At 43.6% G+C, this 27,988-nt stretch overlaps 1 protein-coding gene across 3 annotated transcripts; it reads right to left on the bottom strand.

Moving 5' to 3' along the window:
• Positions 1–19: 19 nt before the first annotated feature.
• Positions 20–27,804, bottom strand: LOC115085963 (zinc finger protein 485-like). 3 transcript variants are annotated; one of them, XM_029592541.1, is made up of 4 exons: positions 27,764–27,804; positions 16,400–16,526; positions 7,167–7,280; positions 20–5,061 (listed from the first exon to the last, which is right to left on the bottom strand). In XM_029592541.1, the coding sequence occupies exons 2-4, from the start codon at positions 16,431–16,433 to the stop codon at positions 3,443–3,445; spliced, it is 1,767 nt and encodes a 588-aa protein (XP_029448401.1). In that variant the 5' UTR covers positions 16,434–16,526; positions 27,764–27,804; the 3' UTR covers positions 20–3,442. The 3 variants fall into 3 exon arrangements, with proteins under 3 accessions (XP_029448401.1, XP_029448399.1, XP_029448400.1); XM_029592539.1 differs by lacking the exon at positions 27,764–27,804 and adding an exon at positions 26,654–26,927; XM_029592540.1 differs by lacking the exon at positions 27,764–27,804 and adding an exon at positions 26,654–26,927 and having other exon boundaries at positions 20–5,058.
• Positions 27,805–27,988: the final 184 nt, after the last annotated feature.

Below are 27,988 nucleotides of genomic sequence, written 5' to 3'. Positions count from 1 at the left end.
AATATGCTTTGAGTGAAAAATAATTTTCTCCAATTTGTTTTAAATGAGCTATTTGCCAACTTCATGGAGTGCCCTCTAGCCCTTTCCTTATCTCAAAGAGCAAATAACCGATTCAAATTTACTTGTTCTAGTTCTCTCATGAGTTTATAGACATCAATCATATCACCCCTCCTAGCCATCTTTTCTCCAAGCTGAACAACCCTAACCTCTTCAGCCTTTCCTCATAGGGGAGCTGTTCCATCCCTTTTATCATTTTGGTTGCCCTTCTCTCAACCTTTTCCAGTGCAACTATATTTTTTTTTAGATGCGGTGACCAGAATTGTAGTATCACACCTGGAAGATGGAAGCCTTAGGAAGGCACTGGCAGATAAGAGTCCCAGGCTTTAGCATGAGGCTGAGTGATAGACACTCTTCCTCAAGGAGTGAAGCATTCTTGAGGTCCTGGCACAAGAAGTCGAAGGAGGAAGCTTCTTCTTCTCAATCTCTCAGGCTCAGAAAGGCTCCCATTCCATGGTGCTGACCTCCAATCTGCCTCATCAGGGATTAAGTGTGGCACAGAAGCCTGTGACACCAGAGAAGGCACCAAGAACAGCAACTAAGCAGCATGGGAACCCCTTTTGGGGATCATCCCCTTTGGAGCTGAATAGAAGATCGGTGTCATTGGCACACAGATCTGCAAGAGTTGGGCCCCCTCCTCGATGTTGACACAGGATATAGTCTTATCAGTGCAGGTGCTGTCTTCATGGCGCCAAGCCATCTGTTTTATCTGAACCTGAGGCTAACCAGGACGTTGTCTGTCATCAGCACAGAGTTCGCATTCCAAGGTACAATCAACACCCTCAGCATGGTAGATCACAGTGCCATCAATGATGTTGGCGTGGAATACTTTGATGCATATCTCCAAGATTCCCGTGGTGGATGTCATGGTGGGGAAGGAGCTACCGGTGCCACCTTTGGAGCAGGGTACTAATTGATGGGCATTCCTGATGCAGCTAGTATGGAGCACCTCAAAGCCAGCCACTGATCTAGCAGGAGTGGCTGTAGCACTGAATTGCATTCAGCTTTAACATCTATCCTGAATGAGGATGAGCCAATCTGGAGAGGATGTCTTTCCTTCACCTCCGGCTCAGAGGGACCTCCAACCAGTGGAAGACCAGTTATGAGAGCTAGTGAAGAATTTATTTGCATTCTTAAGCCCAGAAGACTAAAGAGGGAGATTAGAACTTCTCCTGCCCAAGATGGAGAAAAACTTCCTGCATAGCAGGGCAGATCCAAGTTCCCCACAGGTCCTTATTCCACTGCAAGACTTCCAGCATTAGGAGTAAGTACTTGCCATGAGATGGTGGATTCTTCTCCTATAGGAGAGTCCCTTTATGAATTGAAGGTGAAGACGTAGTGCAGTATTTGCACAAATGTGTCCAGAAGCTAAAACCCTTGATGGAGTTGTCAGATCCAGGGCAAGTGGACTTCTGTCCGACAGTGGAAGAAGTGGAGGAATGTGAAAAGCACCTTATCTGTTGCATAGACAAAGTTTTTGATACTGCAGCCATGACTTTGGCCCACATGGTTGTGGACATACACGATCATCTCATGGATGTGCCCTATGCAGGATTCAACCTGTTCGGTGACAGAGTTCAAGAGATGACAGATGTAATTAAAGAGTATCAAGCAAGCTTACATTATCATTATCAGCTGCAGCAGGGAACCAACTGGCCCCTATCCAGCACTCTCTTTAAAAATGTCCAATCTTTCAAAGACATTCCTTCTGCTCTTTTCAGCATCAAGTGCTTCCCACCCTTCAACAGCAGCAGCAGCTGCCTGTTCGAGGTCAGCAGAAGGTAAAGCGTCAAACCAAGGTTCAGCAGCAAACACAGGCACCAGGTTTTGATGACACTGCGATCCGCCTCCTCATCTCCTCCACTGGGGGAATGGTTCAGACCTTCCTCTTAGAATGGCTCCAGATCACTAAGGAGCGGCGAGTCTCAAAGATTGTGGAATATGGGGATCATGTGATACACTAGCTGAGACAGCAGCACGGTGTAAATTAAAGTACTTCTTTTAAATATTTGCTGGTGCTTGTGAACAAAAAGATATCGAAAGATACATTAAAACGCTGTAGCCCTAAGATGTGGGCTGATTGAGCTGCTGAAGTAAAACATGTTGAAAATGTGCCTGCTTCTGGAAATGAAGATGTTTGTCCAACAGACAAGCCATCCTCGGATGGGGAAGAATGGAACGAGCCTGAGATGCTGCCAGGAGCCACTGAAACAACCAGGCAGGTTTTCAGCTATTTTGCTGAAAACATCTCTAATAATATTGACACAAAACTAAGAATTGTAGTGGAGAAAGCTGATCAGTAGGTATCTTTTCTTTTTGAGAGCAGGAGGAGCAGTTTTTGTATTTCTGCTGTTTTTTTCAATTTGCTATTGGAGTAGATCTTCTTCTCTAAGTGCAGCAAGCTTCAGCTTGAGCTTTTGAATTATTTTATTTTTAATTTTTATATACCGGAATTCCTGTATGCAATACAAATCAATCCGGTTTACAAGTAACGAAAAGGTTGCCCTGGTCTTGGGGTTAGACCGGGGTTTTTTTACATGGAACACAGAACAATAACTAATCAGATGTTATTCTCATTACTGTTGGTGTCCTGGATTATTTTCTCGATGGTTCTGTATGCAATGATTTTATTTTTTAAACTCTATACATTGGTTCCATGGAGGAGTTACTATTCCTCTTTTCTTTTAGCCTTGAGTCCTTGCTGGTAAGACTCTCAGTCATGATTTTTGCTGCACAATGTTGCATCCACCTGATTTCTGTGTTAGCCTGTGTGGATTATTTGGTGCAGTTTTGGCTGTGAAAGGAACCATCGAAAAGGATGGGTAAAAAAGGCAGGTATGTGCATATACATGCTGCCTGATTATTCCTTCCTCCCTCCACCCCATAGAATCCTGCATGACATCGGGCTCACCTTTCAACATGTACGTATTTGTCATAGCAAGTGAAAGTACGCAATTTGTTGCACAGTGCACGTACTTTAAACTACAGTGAAGCTGGACTATGTTGTGAAGCTCAGTGTGCCCATGGACTGATATTTGCACCCCAGAACACACATAAAAGGCCAAACTCATTTTAATTGTATTTTCCCTTTAATTATGATTCCTAAGGAGCAATTTAGCAAGGGGCAGGAGGAGGGGAGTCTAAGGAAGTGCAATCAAACATCAAATGGCCCAAAAAGGCATTGGGGCTATTCATCAAATCTTGTAAGATCTTAGAATTCTCATCTTGCTGGCATTTTAAGCTCTCTGTTAGGACGATAGTTTATGAAGATCCCATCTGAGGCCATTAAATTCAACAAATTACCAAAACTGGCAAACCTTATTCGTTTTAACCACTGCTGACTGCTTGTACTGCTACATCAACTGTATTCTTCTCCACAATTTTTTCACACTCCTTCCTTTCCTGCTCTCTCATTCTGTCGTCTTGCATTCATGTTTCTGGTTTTCTGTAATCCTTTATTTTCTGCCCATTCTCTACCCTTCTGCAGCCGCATTTCTCTCTTTTTTCCATATCTCTCTCTCTGTTTCTGTAGTCGTTCTCCTCTCTGCTTTGAAGTTTCTTGTAATCTCTTCTTTGCATTTCTCGCTTTCTGTTTCTCTAGTCGTATTGCTCTCTGCTCAGTGGTTTCCTGTGATCTTTTCTGTGCAATTCTCTCTTTGTTTTTCTGTAGTCGCATGTCTCTTTGCTGTACAGTTTCCTGTGATCTTTTCTTTCTCGCTTGTTCTCTAACCTTCTGCAGCCGTGTCTCCTTTTGCTCTATAGTTTCATGTAATCTTTTCTCTGCTACTTTTTCTCTCTGCATCTTCATCCGTGTTTTTCTTTGCTCTATAGTTTCTTCTGATTTTCTCTTTGTCTCTTCTTCTGTCACTCTCTGTACACATTCACTGTTCATATTACTCGCATCTGTGGAAACCATTGGCAACAGAGCATCATAATTGCTATTGTCTAGTTCAACATTGAACAACAGAGATACATCTGTTTCACTCATTACTTGCCCACCTATAAAATTGGGTGGTCTGGTACCATGGAATTCACTGTTAAAATAAGTACTAATAGAGTCTGTCTGGTGTTTTGTTAAACTTTGTTTCTGAGAGACATTCTTATCACAATCAGCACATGTAAATGGTTTCTCTCCAGTGTGATTCATTTTGTGCTTTTTCAGGTAAAAGAGAGAAATTAAATTCTTATCACTTTGACTATATTTAAATCCTTTCTTTCCTTTGTTTATTTTTTGGTGCGATACTGGATCTTTCTTTTGAAGAAAGCTTTTCCCATACTCAGAACATGATAATGTTCTCTTTTCTATGTGCGTTATTAAGGTTTTCTCACCAAAGAAATGTTTGTTACATTCGATAGGTTTCACTTGAATTTGCCTGAAGCTTTTATCACAATCAGAACATGAAAATGCTGTCCTACTAGTGTGGCATGTCTGGTATCTTATGAGGCTTTTTTTCTGAAAGATTTTGTGACATATAGTGCAAGAAAACAGTCTCTCTCGGGTGTGAATTCTCTCATGCTGTACTAAAGCTCCCTTCCTAGTGAAAACATCCCCACATTCAGAACATTTAAAAGGCATCTCACTTTGGCTTTTTTCTTGTTCCTGTGATTCTCTCTTCTGCCTGAAAGCTTTTCCATTCTCTGTCCATGTAGATGGTTTCTGCTCAGTGTGAAATCTCTGATGAGATCTTAGAGTTGCAGAATCCCTGAGGAATACCCCACATACATCACAGAAACATCTTTGTTTTATCTGGTTTCTTTGCTCTTCCCCTCTTTGTGAGATATTACTGGCACTTTGCTCACACATAGTTAAGTTCTCAGCTGCATCTCCTGATGAATTTCTTTGCGTTTTTTCTATTATGCTTTGAGTCCTGTAATTTCCCCCCCAGTCACAACATGAAGAGGTTTCATCGCTGTCTCCTTCTGATAACATCTTGTTCCATGCTGGATTCTCACTGAGCTCCCAGATATATGATTTGCTATTTTTGGTTTGGGGCACATCAGCTGCTGGATCAGATAAAAAAAAAAATATGGACATATATTAGACACACAGAGATCCATAGTGAAAGGGTTTGTCTGGGTAACTTTTGATTTACCTGGGCAAACCCCAAGGTTTAAAATTTCTGGCCCCTCTTAACTGGATACATGTTATCTAGGTAAGTCGTTACGCAGATAAAGTTTATCCGGATAAATCAGAGGGCCTTCTAGGATGGAGTTAAGTTAGCCAGATAACTTACTCAGCTAATTCCAATATTCAGAGTTAACCATAGAAACATAGAAATGACGGCAGAAGACGACCAAACGGCCCATCCAGTCTGCCCAGCAAGCTTTCACAGTTATTTTTCTCATATTTATCTGTTATTCTGACCACTGAAGTCAGGGCCCTTATTGGTAACTTTTTGGTTCTAATTTTCCTTCCACCCCTGCCACTGATGTAGAGAGCAGTGCTGGAGCTGCATCAAAATGAAGTATCAAGCCTAATTGGTTAGGGGTAGTAACCGCCGCCATATAACCAGATAAGTTATTCAGCTAAGTTCGGACAGGCCTGAGAGCAGATCCAAAATGTACCCAGATAACTTTAACCAACTATGTTCGAAAGATAGCCAGTTAAACAGCAAAAAAAGAACACAAATTTTAGATAAGCCTCCTGGGTCTTCAGGCCTGACTGCTTGCCCTCCATCCACCCAAAATACTTTAAGGAATGTATGGGCTAGCACCCAATTCCCCTCCCAAACTCCTAACCCCAAAAATATATTAAAAAAAAAAGAAAAAAAAAAGAAAAATGATGTGGGCCTTAGCAGCTCAATACCACCCCCCACCTCTTCACGATATTTAACACAAAGTCATCAAAGCCCCCTCTGAGCCCCAACCTTCCCAACCTACCTGCAACCTCTTCCCACCCTCCTGGACCTCCTCTAAATTCCAGCTGGACGCATAGTACAGTCTTACCCACTCCCGGCCACTTGCAGTGCTCTCTGATAGCAGGGTTTAGCGTACGCATCCAGCGCTGCTGTCAGTTGGAGGGCAGGAGGCGGCTCTGTGACTTTGCATTAAATATTGGGGAGGGGGAAAGGCTGGCCTGCAGTCACTATGGCCCACATCTTTTATTTAATTTGTGGGGGTGGGGATTAGGGGTAGCGATCAATTTTATCCTTTGCCTCACCCATAGGCACAGTGAGTGCAAAATGCTGTGCTGCCACCCTCCTGGACCTCCAGGTTTCTGACGTGCTCCCACTCCACTCCAGGCCGATCTGGTTCTTTTCTCCCAGTTTTCTCTCTCCTGCTGTACCCGTACACACACACACTGACCATAGAACGGATGCTGGCACTGGTGCTGCTGTTCTGGCAAAGCAGCGCGCGTGAGGGGACAGAGTCAGCCCAGGGTCCTACCCACTCTCTGGGCTTCCTTGGGGGAAGCAAGCAGGGGCTGCAGGCTGAAAGTGCCTGTGCGTGCACGCTGCTTCGGCCGAACATCAGCGTCTGAACGTTCCAGGGGGGGGGGGGGGGGGGGGGGGGGGGAGAGAAACACTGACAGCAGCAGGAAATAATCAGAGACCTCACCAGGGAGAGCGATCAATGGACAAAAAAATAAAAAAAAGAGGTGGAGATTTGTTTGGGATGAATGGGGACGTGGATGTATGTAGTGGTGGGTAGAGCTGTGTGGGGAGGGATGAGTGGGTGTGAAAGTGCAGAAGTGTAAATGGTAACATTTAATCATGTATATATTATGTAAACCACCTAGATATTAAGTAGAAATATAAACAGTTTAAATATTGCTTAAAAAACAATATAAAGGTTTTCAAAAAACTGATTTTTTTGCATAGTAAATGATATGAAACTTTATGCAAACTTATGCAAATTTGCCACATAATTGCTCAGAATTTTTAAAAAACATGCCACAGAATTTGCTAATTCTTGACATCGAATTTTGAAAAATCTGCCCCAGGAAACTGGGGGGCTAGCATTATGATCCTCAGATGGTCTTAGGGCTTTATGTGAGCGATTAAAGAGATCTGCAGAGGAGCTTGTGCAGGGGTCTCTGCAGTTCCAGCTGCTCCTTCCACTCCTCAGCTCAGCAGTTTTACCCCGGTCCCTCTTACTCCTGCACTCACCTGAGCAGCTGATTTTCTCAGTTTCTCTTTCCTCTGATCCCGGCTCCTCCCTGATGCACGGCTCCTCCCCTCGTTCAATGTGGGAGATAATATCAGGGGTGATGGTCCGAGACCCTGTCCCCAGGGTAAGAACACTGCATTAGGTTTCCCATAATCACTCTGGCTTTGAGTCATCCAAATTCAGGGTATTAAAAATGCTCTAAGATAAAGATATTCACCGACTTCACTGAACAAAATCATTCAAATCCTAGTTAAAGAATCACAGGTCAGTGGGCATCACTAAAGTCATGTGAGCTCTCTCTATGCCTCATGTTTAGTCCATCCCCTTCTCTGAAAACTGCAATAAATTACCAGCCTCATTTCCATATGGGCAAACCTCATTATCCCTCACACAGACTACACGAGTCTCCATCATTATCTATTCAGAAATCTCAGTGGGTTCAGACAGTGGGTCATGTGATAGTTTTGTGCTGAGTTGAGGTCACGTGACTCTGGTGCTGCATGGTTAACAGCTTCCCAAGTTGTCAGTATGCAATTTTTTTTTCCCGGCAGTTTCTTCCTTCTCCTTGGGGCTTCCAGTTCAATTGGAATAGGCCTCTATTGGGTGGTCATGGAATGAACTTACATTCATGACATCCCAGGGGTGTGTTTTTATCATATTTGCTATCCGCCTCCTAATTAACTTAGTTCAATTACTGTAACAACAGTCCTTAGCCGGAGACCAATCAAGGGGTCCTAATAACATATCCCTTTCTTTGTAATATCCGCCTGTCAACACTGTTGTAAAAAATTGTTCTTGTAATAACTTATCCTCTTAGGTTCTGCCCATTGCGCTCTTATCAATTTTTGAAAATATTTAATGATATGGTCTGCACACTGCATTTATTTTAGTTATTGAAATTCTCTTATGCCTTAATTCCTAGTTACAAATGCCCTTGTTCAATGTAAATTACTTTTCTCGTTTCCCTTGTTCCATGTAAACCAGCATGATGTATCTACGAATGTCGGTAGATAAAAAAAACTTTAAATAAATAAGTAAATAAGTTCAACCACTAGGTGTTGCCATTGCTTGATAAATAAGACTCCCTCCCTCCCCCCTGGGGGCTGTCATTTTGACTTCCGCAGCATCTCTAGCACTAGTCCGGCCCAGGGAAACTGGTCTGGGAATCGAGCCTAGGTCCTTCAGATTTCCGTGCACAGCACTAACACTGAGCAGGCCTGTTTGGGATCTTGATACTTTTAAATTAGTCAAGAAGCAACAAGGCAGCCACACTACCAGCAGCCACTCAAATGCTCCTCCGCCCCCATGCCATTTAAAGCACAAATATTAAAGACTTCATAGCAGGCATGTCATTTAGGTTCATATTTCAGTGCAGGATCAGAGATGTGTCATCATGACTGGCCTTCAGAGGCCATCTCATAGGGGCAGTGACATTCACATCCTTTCATCCTTGGTGTAAAGAAAGATAATGGACCTGTCAGAAATCACATTCCCATAGGACCCCATCCCTGCTAGTTCCTTAAAACTAATTCATAGCTCAATCACGCCAACAATCACATCCTTAATCAATCAATCTCTCTCTCATGGAAGATCTAGTCCCAGACAGGGAGAAACAAGCAGCAATAAAACCTATCCTAAAAAATAAAACCAGCTGCATTGACAACTGGGAAAATTATCGACCGATATCTAACCTGCCTTTTCTATCCAAAATTCTTGAAAAAGCCATATTATCACAACTAGAAGACCATCTAGAAGTCTATCTATCACATTTTACATACAAACCAATTTGGATTCAGAAAAAAATTGCTCTATCGAGACTCTACTCGTATCCCTAATGGACCCATATTACAGTGTTTTAACAATGACGAAACTTAAATCCTGGTGCTAATTGACCTCTCGGCTGCCTTCGACAGTCAACCATACCCTTCTATGCCATTAGCTGAGAAATATTGGTATTGACGGCGATAAATACCAATAATACCAATATTGGTATTGATGGCAATCAATACCAAGAAGTGGATCACCCCCTTCTTATCAAAAAGGACATTCCAAGTCAAACTGGGCAAGCATATTTCAGACACCTTCCCGATCGACACTGGTGTCCCCCAGGGTTCAGCACTATCCACAACTCTATTCAACATCTACATGCTACTACTATGTAAATTACTATCTGATCTAGGAATCACTTTCTACCTATATGCCAATGACATCTGTTGTCCTTCTCTGTACCTTTTCTAATTCTGCTATATCTTTCTTGAGATGTGGTGACTAGAACTGCACACAATATTCAAGATGAAGTCACACCACAGAGCTATATAGAGGCATTATGATATTCTCTGTTTTATTCTCCAGCCTTTTTCTAATAATTCCTAGCAATCTATTTACTTTCTTGGCTGCTGCTGCACACTGAGCAGAAGATTTCAACGTATTTTCAACGATGACGCCTAGATCTTTTTCCTGAGTGGTGACTCCTAATATGGAACCTCGCATTCTATAGCCATCACTTTGTACATGTCCACATTAAATTTAATTTGCCATTTGCATGCCCAGTCTCCCAGTTGTGCAATGTCCTCTTGCAATTTCTCACAATCCTCTTGTAATTTAACAACTTTGAATAATTTTGCACCATTTGAGAATTTGTTTACCTCACTCATTCCTATTTCTAGGTCATCTATAAATATACAGTATAAAAAGCAATGGTCCCAGAACAGATTCCCTAGGGCACTCCACTAATTTACCTTTCTCTATTGAGAAAATTTACCATTTAGACCTACTCTCTCTTTTCTGTCTTTTAATCACTTTGCAATTCACAATAGGACACTGCCCCATTCCATGACTTTTTAATTTCCTAAGAAGTCTCTCATGAGGGACTTTGTCAAATGCTTTCTGGAAATCCAGATACACTATATCAACTGGCTCATATTTATCCACATGTTTATTTACACCTTCAAAAAAATGTAGCAAATTTGTGAGGCAAGACTTCCCTTGGCTTAATCCTTGTTGGCTTTGTCCCATTAAACTATGCTTATCTATATATTCAGCAATTTTGTTCCTTATGATACAAACTATCATTTTGCCTGGCACAGACATCAGACTTACTGGTCCGTAGTTTCCTGGATTACCCCTTGAAACCTTGATCCCTTTTTAAGAATTGGTATCGCATTGGTCTTCAGATACCACTGACAATTTTAATGATAGTTTACAAATTTTAAATAGCAGGTCTGCAATTTCATTTTTCAGTTCTTTCAGCAATCTGGGATGTATACCATCTGGACCAGGTGATTTGCTACTCTTTAGTTTGACAGTTTTGCCCTAGGATATCTTCCAGGTACAATGAGATTTGTTTCAGTTCCTCTGTCTGAATCATCATCTTTGATTATCAGTTCTGACATGAGTACCCCTCTTACATCTTCCTCATATTTCGATTGAATGTCGGTATATAAAAGCAAGCAAATAAATGAAGACTGAAGCAAAGAATTCACTTAGTCTCTTTTCTATGGCTTTGAAATTACTAAGTGCCCTTTTATCCCTTGATCACCTATGGCTTTTAATTTATGGAGGCCTTGGTGAGAAATAATATATCCCAGGAAGGGAAATTCCTCTTGTTCAAAAGTACACTTCTCTAATTTGGCATAGAAGTGGTGCTCATGGAGCCTCTGGAGGACCTGTTTCACATGACGTCGATGCTCTGACAAAGACTTTGAGAAGATCAGGATATCATCCAGGTAAAATACCACATGAGAGTACAGAACATAAGAACATAAGAAATGCCATACTGGGTCAGACCAAGGGTCCATCAAGCCCAGTATCCTGTTTCCAACAGTGGCCAATCCAAGTCACATGTACCTGGCAAGTTCCCAAACATTAGACAGATTGCTTATTAATTACCGTAATAGCAGTTTATGGATTTAACGTCTAAGTACTTATCCAAACCTTTTTTAAACTCAGTAACACTAACTGCTGTAACCACATCCCCTGGCAATGAATTCCAGAGTTTAACTATACACTGAGTGAAAAAGAATTTTCTTTGATTAGTTTTAAATGAGCTATTTGCTAACTTCATGGAGTGTCCCCTGGTCCTTCTATTGTCAGCGAGTAAATAACCGAAAGTCCCTGAAGATCTTGTTTACCATGAATTGGAAGACTGTGAAGAGTGCACAACCCAAAGGACATCACCAGGCATTCTTAGTGTCCGTCATGGGTGTTAAAGGCAGTCTTGCATTCATTGCCCTCTCAAACTCTGATCAGGTTGTATATCTCCCAAAGATCCAGCTTGACAAATATGTGTGCCCAAAGGTGATTAAATAGCTTGTTAACTGCCTTAGGAAGCCATATAAGCTAATGTACTCTTAGTGCATGAGGCCAATCTGTGTGGTGAGCAGAACTGTAGCCATCATGACTCGCCCTGGTAATGATTCTCCATGAACAGAGGAGTTGGTGAACGTGGTGTCCAATGGAATGGTTGAAATATCATATTGTTATACCAATGATTTGTGGATGAAGCTGCCTCCAAGCACTGGTATCTAGGAAGGCTTGCATCATATTGACATAGGTTTCCGCAAATAATAGTCGTACTGATACTAAAATTTGTGGAGAGGTACAAGGTCAACTTAGGGTGGCTTCTCCCACCAGACCTAGGTCCTGGAATTTCCTGGCTTAACCAGGCAACGATTTGCAAAGTGCTGCAATGCTGCACAATATAAGCACAGATTGAGGTGCTGGTGCCTCAGCTTCTCTTCTGGAGTTCGTTTGAAGCGATCCACTTGCATGGGCTCCTCAGGGAGAGTACTGGATTCAGGAACAGACATGGTAACTACAGGACAATGGAAGCTGAGATTAACTGGATTGAACATTGAGTTGAGCCTCTCTCATGCACTCGCTCATGGAAATGGAGATAAAAGTGTATGGCCAAGCTGATCAAGCCCTCCAGGGTGTTGGGTAGATTAAGTTCTGCTGACTTGTCTTTGATCCTCTCTGACAGCTTTTGATGAAAGATGGTGATTAGGCTGTCATTGCCCTATTGGTGTTTAGCTGCGAGCATCTGAAAGTGAACTGCATATTCACCTAAAGTACTAGAACATTGTCAGATGTCAAGTAGTTCAGCAGCCATAGAGGGTGTCCATCTAGGTGTATGAAATATCAACCAGAACTCCTTTAGAAAATTGCCTAAGTTTCCCAATAGTGTGTCGTCATGCTCCCAGAGGGGGGAAGCCCAGGCTAGGGCAGACCCTTCCATTAGGGAGAGAATGTAAGTGAGAGAAAGAGCAGCACCTGTAGTTCAAATTGCATCCTGCACTGATTCAGGAAACCTATGTGCTGCGGCATAATTGTCACAGCCTCGTAGGTGAGCCTATGAGGCCTACGCTAACAGCTGGAAAATGCATCCAGTAGTGGGACAAACTTGAGCTTCACCTCCCCCGCAGGATGAGCCTTTGGATTGTGGCAGCAGCAAACACAAATGGAGGCAGGCTAAGGTCAGGACCAGGCAGCAGGCAAAATGTGTTCAGGTCCAGGCAGCAGGCAAAATGTGTTCAGGTCCAGGCGAGGTCAGAATCTGGAAGTCAGGCCAAGAGTGGACGGAGATAAATTGAAGACACTGGACAAGACAGACAAAGAAGGTTGGACATGGCTGGAGAAGACAAACAAAAGCAAGGCAGGAGAAATGAAGCTGAAGAGAAAGGAACTCGGGAACACTGGCGACATGCACTGCAAGGCAGGAGACCATTTGCTGAGGTGATGCTGAGTTGTCTGCAGAGCCCTTAAGTAAGGAAGGCTGGTCAACGTCATCAGAGGGTGTTGTGGAATTTCCCCCCCGCAGGCCCTTTAAGAGCAGGCACTGCACATGCCCTAGGAGAAGCATGGCTTGGCAGTGTTCCTGCCATGCAGTGGTTGGGGTCTTCTGGTGGTGTCAGGATGAATACGGTAGCACACGGGGCATTCCCGTGAGTCGGGAATGCTAACACTTTGCATCTAACTTGCCAGTGCTTATACTGTTTCCTGTTTTCTTCGTTCGGATCCCTTTTCCATTTCTTTAAAGATGTTCTTTTAGCTATTATAGCCTCTCTCTCTTTTTTTTTTTTTTATATACCGACATTCGATCTCAATCGAGATATCACACCGGTTTACATTCAGGTATTGTAGGTATTTTTCTATCCCCAGAGGGCTTACAATCTAAGTTTGTACCTGAGGCAATGGAGGGTAAAGTGACTTGCCCAAGGTCACAAGGAGCAACAGCAGGACTCGAACCCTGGTCTCCTGGTTCATAGTCTACTGTGAACTCTCTTACCTCATCTTTTAACCATGCCGGTAGTCTTTTTTTTTGTAATAAACTGTTTATTCACAGGGTATCCATCAGTAAGAAAGAGACACAGCCAGTACATAGTAAGAAAAATTATGCAAAGAAAAAGAACAGCAATAATACAGGCAGTACATCCAGCCCACCAGAACAACCCCGTCTTTTTAAACATTAACAAAACCACTCCCAACCCCCCTCCCCCCCCCAATGAAGAGAAGCAAGTAGCTAAAAAAAAAAACGTTGTACAGAAATAAAGAAAATATAAAACGAAATCAGAGAACATGGGCAGCAAAAATAACCATTATCCCTATGTCCAAATACAAGGCCTCACCCAAAACTACCTTATCATAAGAACAAAAAGGGACAGTCCCAACCACTTAACGCCAGTGGAAAGGTATGTTCAAAGAGGAACCTGACAATGTGTCAATTGCCACTGCCGATACCATTTCCAAGGCTCAGCAAAATGTGCTAAATGGTCATATTTAATTGCAGTTAATTTCTCCATATAGTACACCCAGTGAAGGCGCCTCAAAACACTATCAAACGGGGGGAACATGGGCACTCCGCCAATCACGAGCTAGGACCCCCCGCAAGGCCATTAGAACAGCCTTCACAAAAGAACATTGAGATTTAGACAAAGTATCCACAGGGAAATTCAAAAGCGCAATTTGAGGAGATAATGTTACTGGGGTGAGCAACACCTCACTGAGCCAGCTCTCCAGCTGACGCCACAGGGGCCTGAGAGCGGGGCAAAACCACCACATATGAAAGTAGTCGCCAATCTGTCCACAATTTCTCCAGCATTGAGTACTTCTGCCAGAAAACATTTTAGCCAGTTGAACCGGCGTATAGTATCATCGTACTAAAACTTTATAACTATTTTCCACTATGGAGGCCAAAATAGTACTCCAGCTAGTCCGCATAAAGCACTGGTCCCAATCATCTGCCGGGGCCTTAATTTCCAAATCTTTTTCCCAAGCCAGGAGAAATTTTGCGGAGTAGTCGCTCACCGTTATTAATACACCATAAAGCTTAGAAATAACTCCCCGCACTTTATGCGCCTTATCACACATACCTTCAAATAGGGATTTCCCTTTAAGCATATCCGGTAACACCTCTTTAGAGTACAAGAAGTGTCGTAATTGGCCATAGGCAAAATAATCCGTAGATTTCAGGAGGAACTGTGCTTTAAGATCATCAAAAGACATGATGTTATCCCCCCTCCAAACCTGTCCTAGGGTAGTAAGGCCTTTCGTCGCCCAGTGTAAAAATACCCTCCCATCCCTCCCCGCAGGGAAGGCCGCACAACGACGGATAGCAGTAGAAAAAACATAACACCTTGGGCCCACTATCCGAGAACACCAGGCCCTCCAGATTGCCATTGTTTGTGCAGTGCAGGGGGAAATTACAGCTATAGAAGGCAAGCGAATATCAAAAGACCAAAAGCATTCGCGTAACAGAGGGTCATTCATCATGCCTTCTTCTATCGCAACCCATTGTTTACCAGTTGTTGTATTGTGAAATTCAACAATCGCCTTAAGATGGGCTGCTACATAATATTTAAGAAAGTTAGGAACCCCCAGTCCCCCATGAACTTTAGGTTGATAGAGAACTGTCCGGGACACCCGTGGGGGCTTCCTTTTCCAAATAAAATGAAATACTTTCCTTTGTATAGTACGAATATAACTCGAGGGCACTGGACATGGCAATGTCTGGAAAAGATAACCAATTTTGGGCAACAGGGACATTTTATGGCTGCAATACGCCCCAGCCAGGACATAGTGAGCCTGTCCCAACGACCGAGGTCATTGACCAATTGTTTGAGCATGGGGGGATAGTTTAAGGAGAAGAGCGTCTCAAAAGTAGGGCCCAAAAAAACTCCTAAATATTTAATTGCTTTAGAGGCCCACTGGAATGGAAAAAGGCCCTTAAGGCGCTGCTCAGCCTCCAAGCTAAGATAAACAGGCAACAGTTCCGATTTAGTAGTATTAATTTTAAAACCCGATACTTTCCCATATTCCTCCAATTCCTGGATCACAGTGGGAAGAGACTGATCAGGATTCGTGAGGGTGAATAATATATCGTCAGCATATAAAGTAAGCTTATGCTGTTCTCCCCCAATAAATATACCTCGAATCAGTCTATTCTGCCGGATTCGTTCAGCCAATGGTTCAATGCAAAGGGCAAATAAAAGGGGCGACAGAGGGCATCCTTGGCGTGTGCCTCTCCAAACCTCAAAATCAGCTGAGTAGCCTCCATTAATTTTTAGGCAGGCGGCGGGCAAGGCATACAGAGCCCGAATCCAGCAAAGAAAATACGTATCCACCCCCATCTTAGACAAAACCTTATGCCAGTAGTCTTTTAGCCTTCCTTCCACCTTTTCTAATGCGTGGAATACATTTGCTCTGGGCTTCCGAGATGGTATTTTTAAATAAAGTCCAAGCCTGATCTAAACTCTTAAACCTTTGCATTTGCTCCTTTCAGTTTTTTCCTAACCATTTTCCTCATTTTATCATAGTCACCTTTTGGAAAGTTATATGTGGTCACAGTAGATTTTAGTGTCCCCCTCCAGTTATTAAATCAAATTTGATCATGTTGCGATCACTATTGCAGACCTATGATTTACTGCTGACATCAACTGGGAGATCCATCCTATCCTCACTATGACCCCACTGACAAGCCACAGATAACATATATTCTACTCTCACTATTACCCCCTGCTCAGCCATGTGTGACATCCATTCAATTCTTTACTCCCTTGTCATGTTACTTCTGCTGAATGTTTACAAGTGACAGGACATAAAATGATCACTGCAGCACTCGCTCACTTTTTTTTTTTTTTTTTTTACCAGATAACATTGGGAAGCCCTCACACTCAGAACTATTTTTCTCCTGATGGCCAAGGTCTTTTAATAAAAATGTAAAATTTCCACTTACCCAGCGAGATCAGTATCTCATAATTCTCATTCATCACATCCTTATAAAGCTCCTTCTGCCATTCTTCTAAATCCTCCCACTCCTCCTGGGAGAAATAGACAGCGATGTCCTCAAAGGTTACTGGGACCTGAAACACAAAACCCTTCCACACTCAGCACCTTCTGCATCCCCTCCATCAGGAGACCTCTCAGTTGCTGGGGCTCAGTAGGGCAGGGGGAGAGTTTTGCATGTGTTTGCCAGTCAGAGAGAGAGAACAGAGTCACTATACTGCTCTCACACTCTCCACAGCAGCGGCACTAGTAAACACCGAGCAGCAACCTAAGACCTATCTTCCAGCGAGAATTTTTTTTAGAAGGGGGGACATACTCAAAAGAGGTACACAAGTATTTCATCAAATGGGAGTTTTTAATACATAATGGGGTAAATAATCCAATTATCAGAATTATTACAAACCCCAAATGTAGTTTTTATCAATAATCAAAGCAAAAATATATGGTGTGTTTTTTCGGCTTTATCGTCCCTGGCAAAATTACCCACAGAAATCTGCACCTGCTTTCTCTGTGGGTGATTCTGTCACTGAAAATAACACGCATAGTTTTCATTCAACAAAGCGATGCAAGTTGTTTCTCCTGCCAAACAGATTCTGCTCTCAGGAATGTCTCAGTACGATGCAAGCAGATGATCAGGGATGGATAACGTTTAGGTCTTTAAAATCTGACTTCGAGGACAGATTTGGAGGATTTGTAAATGAATAGTAGAGGGACCTTATCTTAGACTGAATGGGATTAGGTGGAATAGGAGGGTGCCCACTAGAGTCAAAGCAGTATGATGATTGCTGATGAGGGAGGCAAAACTATTTCTTCAGTATTATAAGGCAATTATTCAAACTTTGGAAGACAGGGCTCCCATGACAACTCTGTCTGACCAGTGGGAATGTAGATCTAGGCCTGAATTTAAAGGAGAGCCACTAGAAACAGATCTGGAAGGTGGGCCCATGCTGTATCATCATGTCAGCCGGGGGTCTAAGCTAACGTACAGATTGTTGCAGAGTCTGTAGAGGTAGTCGATCTTTCATGTCAAATGTTCTCCCTCCTCAAGACCCCGTGGGAGAGGTTGTTGTGAGGAAGGGACCTATATTCATACATGGTGGTCCGGTCATTCTGGATGCAGGTAGAGACCAAGACTGGGATAATCCTAGGGTCCCCAGTACACTTGTTTTATGTCTGTTGGGGTCGGGGTGGGGAGATCTTGGGACTTTGGATAAGTTCTCATGTTATGTGGGCAGATGTTGGTTGCCCGGTTTAGGAGAGCCACATTCTGGACCTTCAATTTGTACACTGGAAGAAGCAGGTGCACGAGGTGGCCCTAACTGAGAAGCCGACGTATGAGTTGCAGGATAACAGTGCTATGAACGGCAAAATATGGGGAAGGCACTGGGAATATGTTTCAAGAAGACAATGCTCCATTTTGATGTCTGCTCGATAACTATTGGGCTAATTTTGTAAGACTGTGGGCTCCTCTGTAATAATCTTTCACCTAAGTGATGCTACTGCGCGCCATGGTGGTAGTTTCCCATTGTTGTTTTATATTTTATCTGCTGATTTCAATAAAGAGTTAAAAAAAAAAAAAGACTGCAGATCAAATGACACACGATACCGATGAATTCCTGTACTTTTCCCTGCATTGAGGACGGGCAATACTCAAAGAGCCCAGTACTGCCAGTAAAACACTGCTGAACCTGTGGAAACGCCTTTCCTGATTGCTCTCTATAGATATTGTGACAACAGAGAAAGGAAACCTGGGAGGAAGACTAAGAAATGAGCAGAGCATAAAACTAGACAAGGCTAAACTGATCTTTCGACAACTCGAGTTAAAACCCGTTGTAAACATCTGTGTAATGAATACATCAGGGCAAATTTATTACAGGATTTTGCCTTCGCTGCAGATAAGTCAGAACAAACCACAGACACTCTCTCTCTCTCGCTCTCTCTGTGAATGCCTCTTGCTTCTTTCTTGGATCTCCAGTTTTTCATGACTTAATTGAGGGCCAGCTGGGCAGCACCATAGGGAAATTTTTAGTTTTCCCTTTTCTGTCTCAAGATATTCTTCACTGTAAGAAGAACCAGAGAAGTTTTCAAGAGAGCAGTTTTCTGTTTAAAGCATCTCTCAGCTCAGAACAGACCCTCCCCATAAGTCACCACCATCGCTTACCATCTCTTTGCAAACCAGTAAAGGAAAGCAGGAAGTGCACAGCAGACATTTTAAAAGGATTTTATTTTTTTTTACATTTTTGGCCCGGCAGCTTCCTTTGCTCTTTTTCTTGGCTTCCGCCTCAATCAGACCTGGCTTCTACTTGACCTACAAGGGCCATGAACCTTCCCCTTTCCCAATGCACCTAAGCCCAGTCATTGCAGTACCAGTCCTCGGCTGGGGACTACCCCGTGGGCTCCTGCCAAACCACTGTAACCGGGGACCCTAAATCCAGCCACTAAGGTGACTGCAACAGACAGAGTGGGCAACCCCTGAGGGAGTAGACAGAATGAGAAGTGATCTAAGAAAGCTTGAAGAGTGGTCGAAGGCTTGGCAGTCAAGAATCAACGCAGAGAGTCTTGCATTTGAGGTGCAAAAAAGGGAAGGGAGCAGGGGCCTGAAAAGCTGATGTGCACGGACCAGGAAAGAGATCTCAGGGTGATAAAGTCTGATGATCTTAGTTAGATGAAACAGTGATAGTAAGAGCCAGAGGGATAGTAAAGTGCTTAAGAAGAAGTATGACCAGCAAAAAAAAAAAAAAAAGGTGACAATGCCTCTGTACAGGCAACTGGTGACTGAAGACCTCAACTACAATATTGGGTCCAGTTCTAGAGGCCCTAACTCTGAAAGGTTAGAAGGCCTGGAGGCAAGCCAGAGAAAGGTAACCAAAATGGAGTGGGGTCAGCACCAAAAGCCTTACGAGATGAGAATGAAAGACATAAATACGTATACCCTAGAGGCGAGGAGAGCCAAAGCGATATGATAGAGCCATTAAAAATACCAAAAAGGTGCTAATAATGCTCAAACAGCAAACTTTTTCAATGGAAAGGAAACTGTGGAACTAGGGTTCATGATATGAAGCTCGAAGCAGGTGAACTCAAACCACAATTTGAAGTATTTTTTTTCACCAAAACGGTGGTGAATGCCTGGACTGCCCACATGAAGAAGGTGATAAAGTAAAAAACATTATAGGAATTCAGGAAAGTACAGGATAAACTCAAAGCATCCCTCGAGACATGAGGATGTTAATAACTTGCACAGAGCAGCGGTTTGGCAGAGAACATCAGCGATAAGATTGCATTGTGCTTCCAAGAAAGCAGTGATGCAGCCTGTACGGAGCAGTGGTTACAAGCCTAAACAGCAATAGTATGATTGCATCGGGCCTCCATGAAAGCACTGGGGTAATCTACATGGAACAGCAATTGCAACCTAAAAAGATTAACCTGCACGGCAAGACCATGGTCAAAACTCCAATGGAGCATCTGGATTTTTCACAACAGCCTCACAAAGTGGGGATTAATACAAAACTTGGCAATAAGACATAGGAGGAGGCCTGGGTATTGGTTTAAGCACTGGCCTGATCAGAATCAAAGCTGAAGATGGGAAAGCCTGAAAAAGCCTATTAGTAGAGGTTTGAAAGGCCATCACTTTTAACAGATTTTGGGAATGCTTGGGACAGCTGTGGAGGGCAGTGGTAGGAAAAACATATAAAGGTCGATGGTGTTTGGTTGCATACTAAAACGTACACAAGAACATAAGCAATGCTGTACTGGGTCAGACCAAAGGTCCATCAAGCCCAGCATCTTGTCTCCAAAAGAGGCCAATCCGGGTCACAAGCACCTGGCAAGATCCCAAAGAACAGATCCAGTCGTTGCTCATAACCACGAATTGGCAATGGCTTTCCCAAGTCTACACGGATAATAATGGTTTATGGACTTTTCCTCCTGGAACTTGTCCAAATCCCTTTTAAACCCAACTATGCTAACTGCTTTCATCACATCCTCTGGCAACAAATTCCACAGTTTAATTGTGCAATGAGTGAAAGTGTTTTTCCTCCAATTGATTTAAAAGTGCTACCTATTAGAAAAGTGCTACCTATTTAAAAGTGCTATTTAAAAGTACCTATTAAAAAAAAAAAAAAAAAAAGTGTTAAATAAATATTAGCTTCCTGGAGTGTCCCCTGGTCCTAATACTATTGGAATTCTTCCCTATTTACCCGTTCCACCCCTCTAGATTGTATAGACCTCTATCATATCTCCTCTCAGCCGTCTTCTCCAGGGTGAAGGGCCCTAACTTATTAAGCATTTCCTCCTAGGGGAATCGTTCCATCCCCTTTATCACTGTAGTCGTCCTTCTCTGTACCTTTTCTAGTTCCATTATTTAACTTTGAGACAGGGCAACAAGAACTGCAGACAGTACTCAAGGTGCAGTTATGCCATGGATCGGTACAGAGATATCCTGTTTTATTTTCCATTCCTTTCCTAATACTACTTAACATTGTTTGCTTTTTTTGACTGCCGCTCTTCACTGGGCTGAGGATTTCAAAGTATTGTCTACAATGATTGCAAGATCCTTTTTCCTGGGTGGGGATGTCTAATATGGAACCCAGCATTGTGTACCTATAGTTTGGATCATTCTTCCCGATGTGCATCACTTTTCATTTGTCCACATTAAATTTCATCTGCCATTTAGATACCCAATACCCCAGTTTTGCAAGGTCCCCTTGCAATTCCTCACAAATGGCTCAAGATCTGACAACTTTGAACAATTTTGAGTCATCTGCAAATCTGATACCTCTCTCCTTGTTCCCTTCTCCAGATCATTTATAAACGTATTAGAAAGCACTGGCCCCAGATCCCTGGGGCACTTCACTATTTACCTTTCTCTATTGAGAAAAATGACCATTCAGTCCTACTCTGTTTCCCATCCGTTAGCCAGTTACCGATCTACAACAAGACGTGTGTCTACCCATAGGTGGAGGAATCTCAACTGGGCAGACTGGATGGCTCATTTTGTCCCGTGTCTGCCATCATTTGCCATGTTGCTATGACAACAGCTCCCCCAAGGTCTGTGAAAACATGACCAGGGAATCAAACCCAGGTCCCTCAACACAACAATGCACAGTATTTGCTGCTGAGTCAACAGCTAGACTTTATTTTTCTAACTCCTTGTATGAATTCTTCACATCTGGTTGCCCGAGAAAGACAGGGGAGCCAAAGATAGACCATTGGGATTTGGGGAAATTTCTCCATAGGTTAAGTGACCCTTGAATTATGTCATAGACCATGTTCTAGTCTCTGAATCTCATCTGCCAGTGAAAGGCTTAAAATATTTGTATTAAGTTTCCATTCCTGGCACTTCCTACCCTCTCTTCTTTATATACATTGGGAAGGGTGGCGTAGGGGTAATAAACAAACATTCTTTTTTTTTTTTAAGAAGAGACAGTTTAACCTGCCCATACAGAGCCATGCTAAGGTCTTCCAGGTCATGCGCAGGGGCAAATATAAGAGAAAAAGCCGGAGGCGGGAAAATGAGTTTGAAAACTCAGGCACCAGTCAAAAAATTAAAAAGCCGGCGCAAGACATTGTTTCTCTTTGGAACCGTTTTTTCAATTACTTTTACTATTTTTAATTATTTTGTTTGTTTTCTCTTTCTTTGTTTTTGTTCAAAATGTTTTCTGGTTTTGTTTATGCTTGACATTTTTTTTTTTTTTTTGCCTTTTCTTCCCTCTTCCATTCTTGCTTTTTGGACCCCCCTCCCTCTCTCCCCAGTGGTGGGTAGGGGCTTCTTTAGGACATGGGCCTCCTGCAGAAGTAGCAGCGTCACCGCTCCTCCAAAGCCTCCCCTTTAGAAGTGCTAGGGAGGCCATAGCAATATTGGTGGCGTTCATCAACTTCCGGGCCTTACCCAGCTGAAGTGCAGGCTTTTTTCAGGCCCAGGCCCAGGCCAGCAGCAGCACTCAATTTTTAGATGTCAGGGCGAGCTGGCACCTGACTTTTCTCCTCCCCTGGAAAAAGCATTTATGCTCTGACAGAAAATCCATTCAACAGAAATATATGAGCTCCTGTAAATAACTTTCTCTATACCTGGGGAATGACAAACTGTATATAGGGGGAGAAAAACTTTAATCCCAACTATCTAATTACTTAATTCACTAAGGGTTTTCCCCCCATAGACACAAAATGGGAGAAAAGCCTTAATGAATCTGGCCCTAACTTCCTCAATAGATTAAAGCAGTGTTTCCCAACAGATGGGCCTTCAGACCTGATCGGGTGTGCCACAGAAAAGCCACGACTACCTGATGCGCAGATCTAGACCATCACCTCGGCTCGGTTCTCATCACCTCAAGCAACAAGAGTCACCAACAGTGGCTCTTAAACACAGAGGAGCTCTTGTCTGAGAACATGTGTTATCACGCATGCCTCCTCTTCCTAGATACAGCACGAGCCTTGGAGAATGGTAATTCATGGGCAGCATGCGGGGTACGAAGAGCTAAGCCCTGCTTTGTGCAGTGCACACACTAGGCACAGCACCGCCTCATCTTCCCCGCCCTGAGCCTCCTCAGATTCCTTCCAGCCCCTCTCCTGTCTCCAGGCTGAGTGAAACGGGGGGAGCATACACCGAGCACTAGAGGCGACTTGCTCTGAAAGTTGGGAACAGCAGCAGTGAAGGAGCTCTGGCAGCCACAGGCGGCAGCCGAGGTAACTAACATAGTCGGTTGCCTGCCCCAAAATAATTTCTCCCTTATCTTGCACTTGTATGCGGCGGGAGCTGGTCTATCCTGACATGTTCATATATATCTCTTCCCCCCCCCCCCCTCCCTTAATTTTAAAGTTTAAAAGAGAGACTGGTGGGACTCTCAGTGCTTCCCTAGCTTTTCTTCTCGCCATATGAGATCTCTCCGTGTCCACACTGCCTGCCCCGTGGAGGCTGGTGTGCCAGCACAACGTTTTTATTAATGTAGGTGAACCTTGGGCTTGATACAATTGGGAAACTCTGGATTAAAATGTGAAAGCCTGATTTTTTGTTCTTTTCAGCAATAAAAACGCACTTTCTGGGACTTCTCTCTCTCTCTCCTTACACTCAGTAACACAGTAACTTAGTAATAATAGTAAATAAGGGCAGATAAAGACCACAGTGGTCAGTGCAGTCTGCCCAGTTTATTTATTTATTTAGATTTTTATATTCCGCTTTTCGGCACTTCAAAGCCGATTACATTCAGGTTACTTTGAGCAGATGCACGCTGACATTCCCATATGCAACTCCTCTCCAGCTCCTCCCTCCCCCATGTCTTTAACCTGACCGCTCCACGCTTTTCCCAACATTACCCTCCACATCTGCCTCAAGTTATGTCCAAAATCTGTCACAATGATGACCTCCACTGGCAGGCCATTTAAGGTCTTAATATCTTCAATTTTGTTTCTTATAAAACCAATGCTTAAGCTGAATGCCAAGGCCCCCATTTATGTCTTGTTACCAAGTTTTTGGGGTTTTTTTTATATAAACACTAAGGTTAGTGATGTTGTGGTAAAATAAAGGGAGAGATCCAGCTGCCCTATGCTCATTGAAGTTTTGGGTTTAACCATGTTCCCTCCATTAAGGTCACCCTGAACTTCTTAGCAGCCTAAATCCATTATGGTAGGCACTTCTTGACTGGCTACAAATCATAGTCACTTTCAGTTTTCAACTTGCTAGCCCACTTTTCTACCAAACATCCTCAGTGTGGGTTAAAGCATAAAAATACTTAACACTTAGGAGTTAAATAAGTAATGCAATTAAATCCTAACAACATACAATTTCTCATCCAGGGAAGGTTGACATATTGTTGAGGTCCATGACCAGGATGCCTCAGCGTGTGGCCACACAAAGCCAGGACTATGCCAGCCAGCACCTCCTGACATACAGCAATGCCTAACCCCTGTCAGTTTTAGTCCTGTGGCTGTCCTCAGCCCATCTGGGACCTTCCCTGCAGAGGCCACACTCATAAACGCCCAAGGATGGACCCATCTGGGCCCTGTTGCTTCTTGCTGAGTGACTCAGACCTCTGCCAGACCTAGGGAAGGAAAGAGAGGCATCTCCCCCCTCCCATATGTGAAGGCAGCACTGTTGTACCACTGCTGTTTTTATGGTTGTAACTGCCGCAGCATGCATGTTACCCCAGCGCCTTCCGGGAAACTCCAAGCAATCATACCACTGCTGTTTTAGCCTGAACCACTGCTCTGAGCCAGTTACCCCAGTGCTTCATTACCATCCTGTCTCCAGTGATCATCTGTGCATATCACATGATTTTTTGAACTCCAATACCATTCTTGTCATCAACATCTCCTCCACTGGCCATTTTGTTAAAAACAAATATTTCCTGCTTTTGTTCCGAGTCTGCTCCCTTGGAGCTTTATATCATGAACCCTAGTTGAAAAAGGTTTGGATTTTGAATATTATTAATACCTTTCTGGTATTTAAATGTCTCTATCACATCCCCAGTCTCTCCTCAAGGGCAGTGTTCTTCCAGGCAAGGCTCGAGGGCCAGTGGTGACCTCCCATAGGCTTGTCCAATTGATCCACTGCCATTGGGAGGACGAGTGGGAGCCCTGCACATGCTCCGTCTATGACTGAAGGCTTCCACACCCTGCACAGCTGGAGTGGAGGCTTAGAAGGGCAGAGGGACTGTGACAGCAGGAAGAGCCCTGCCCCTGCTTCAGCCCCAGCAGTGAATCAGGGAAGAGCAGGAAAGGCAGACTGCTGAGCCCTGTCCCCGCAGTGCATTGACAGGCAGATGCAGAAAGGTGCAGTCTGACCAACGCACAGCTTTGCCTGCATTTGAATGCTCATTTTGTGAGTGTAAACTTTACGGCCAATGCAGCAAGGAGCTTTACACTTATAAAATGAGCATTCTAATATGGGAGGACCATTTAGAGCCCTCACATGGAAATTCCATGCAAACGAGGGCATTAAGTATTGCTGCCCAATGCACAGTAGTGTGTTGGCCCAGCTGGCATTTTCTTAGCACTTGAAATTTAACTCCAGAGTCAGAGATGGAGTTAAGTATACAGTGCTACTGCACTAGCACTTAAAACCAGTAAGAAAAAAAAAAAAAAAAGAAGAGTAAAAACTAAAAAAAAAAGTCAACACTTTGCAGATAAGTACTGACTTATCTAGTTATCTGACAAGGTTCACCGCTAATTAGCTAAATTGCAGTTCACAGTTTTAACGCTCAGAATTCTGCATCAGCCAGAAGAACAGGAGCAGCCAGGTCCTGATGGCCATGGAAATTAGAAGGCATCCCTTCTTCTGATGCCAGAACAGCTGGAAACGTGGCATAGGTTGACTCCAGCCTAGCCAGCAGCAAGAAAAGCACCACAAAGGGAAGGGTTTAGGCACAAGCTGTAGACTGTAGGCACACTTTTTCAGTGTTTTAGCTGTTGGTAAGGAGAATCAGGATCAGGGGACAAGAGAAGAGGGGTAGTAATTAACAAGGGGGAGGGGGACTGGAAGTGGAGGAGTAATGGTAGAGGTACAGCCCAGCAGCAGCATTGGAAGCCACATACATATACACCTGTGCTGGCTGGAAGCAGCAGGGTGGGAGGGACAGAGGAAGTGGCAATGGCCAGTGGGAGGTTATGAAAGGACCTCCCTGGTGTCAGCTGTGACATTGGAGGGGGTTGCCCTTCCCCCCCCAGGTCAACAACATTAGAGAGAGGCCCGCCTCTGCTCTAACCCCCATTGGATCCGAAATGGTAGTGAAGACCACTACTCTCGGATATACAGATTTAAGTCTCTCAGTCTTATCTGGCTTTTGGTGCAGACCCACACCATTTTGCCTGCTTTTCTCTGGAATGTCTATAGGCTATCTCTGTCCTTTCTGAGATGGAGCCTGTAAAATTGAACAAAATGTTCTAGGCGAGGCGTCACCTATGCAGAGGTGTTATCTCCTTTATGCTGCTGGCTATGCCTCTCTCTATGCACCATAGAATCCCTCCGTATGCCACCTTATCCTACTGTTTTGCTACCTTGACATAATCAGATATTATCACCCCAAGGTTTTATTCTTCCCTGGTGTACATCAGCTCCACACATCCCATCATGTACCAATTGTCCCAAAGTGTCCGTGGCTCAGATCTGCTCGGGGTCCTATTAAAGTCAGGGCTGATTCTGCAGTGTCCCAGGTTAGAAAGCTGCCGCATCGTTTGTATAGAGAGGGCAAGAAGTTGGGGGGCAATCTCCTACCTGAGCAGAAGCTCCTGCAGGCATTTTCATCTCTGCCTTTTGCTGCTTTCAAGATTAGAAATGAATCGGGGCGCCTTCTTTGGCTGGGGAAGAGCTGCGTTTTTGTCTCTTGCAGTGTTGGGGGGAGAATATATAGAGCCAGAAGCTGAGATTTGGAGCTAAAGGGTATTCTGGTTTTGACTTGCAGCTTTTAATCTGAAAAGTAAAGGATAAATGAAGACTGCCTGTTTCTGATAGAGAAACAGCTCTTCCTGTGGGGCGCAGACTGATGACATCACACGTGGGGGCGGAGCTTTAGGCTGACCCCCCTAACCTAACACCCATGTGTCACTAATACCACGCACTCGCCTTTGGCAGAAAACTTAATTGTGGAGCAAGGAGTCTGCTACTGTGCCTTTAAAGTGTGTCATCTGCTGCGCATTCCGTCTAAAGGAAAAGAAAACGCTAGTGAGTCTCAGTGAGGTCTGAGACATTGCTGGGAGCCATTGCTCAGCTGAGTCTATTTAGATTTAGCTCACACCTTGGTAGCACAACCCACGTTATATTCAGGTACAGTAAGAATTCCCCTGCCCCAGAGAGCTTACAGTCTAAGTTTCTACCTGAGACAATGGAGGGTGAAGCGGCTTGCCCAAGGTAACAAGGAGCAGCAACAGGATTTGAACCCTGCTGCTCTAACCCCCAAACTCCTCCTCCTGGTGCCAAACAGCTCAGGAGGTCTCCAAGTGGACTGTTATCTATGTTCTGATGTTACTAATCTTCTGTACTGAATCCTGCTCTATAGAAGTATTGGATTGGAAACTACTTCACTTTTATATTGTATGCCTTCTCTTCTGCAAATAAAGCAAAAGTCTTTTGAAACACCAATTAGCATGGGATTCCGTTTTTGAGAAAGGGTTGCTCCCCAGATTTCAAGAACTGAAGATCAATTTAATTTGTGCATCTGTGAAAATTGCATATCATCTCCAAGCTATCTGAGACCCAGTGCTGCAGTAGCACTACAGAGAGAATTCATAGTCAGTGATTCTAGATATACAATAAAGATCATACTTATGTAATAATTGGGCCCATCACAGGATGGGCAAAAATGTAGAATAAAGGAAAGTTTCTTACCTATAACAGGTGTTCTCCTTGGACAGCAACGCAAACAGCCACACAAGTGGGATGTCATCCGACAGTGCAGAGTATGGGCAGGCTCTCCATATATGCACAGAAGCTTCTAGATTCTTGTTCTGAGCATGCACAGGTCTTCCCGCTCAACAGTCACTATACATGAAATGACCGGTTTTAGTCCAACAGATGAATATCCTAGCTTTCCGGGCAAGTGGGAGGGATTGT

Source organism: Rhinatrema bivittatum, chromosome 2, assembly GCF_901001135.1.
Source record: "Rhinatrema bivittatum chromosome 2, aRhiBiv1.1, whole genome shotgun sequence".
Lineage (NCBI taxonomy): Eukaryota > Metazoa > Chordata > Amphibia > Gymnophiona > Rhinatrematidae > Rhinatrema > Rhinatrema bivittatum.
This window is presented reverse-complemented; position numbering and strand designations above follow the sequence as displayed.

Coding starts and splice junctions, on each gene's coding strand:
- LOC115085963 (XM_029592539.1), bottom strand. CDS start 26,683: ATGAAAATGCCTGCAGGAGCTTCTGCTCAG. Junction 16,527..26,653: donor CTGCAGGAGCTTCTGCTCAG/GTAGGAGATTGC, acceptor TTTGTGTTTCAG/GTCCCAGTAACCTTTGAGGA. Junction 7,281..16,399: donor TGAGATACTGATCTCGCTGG/GTAAGTGGAAAT, acceptor CCCTGGGGACAG/GGTCTCGGACCATCACCCCT.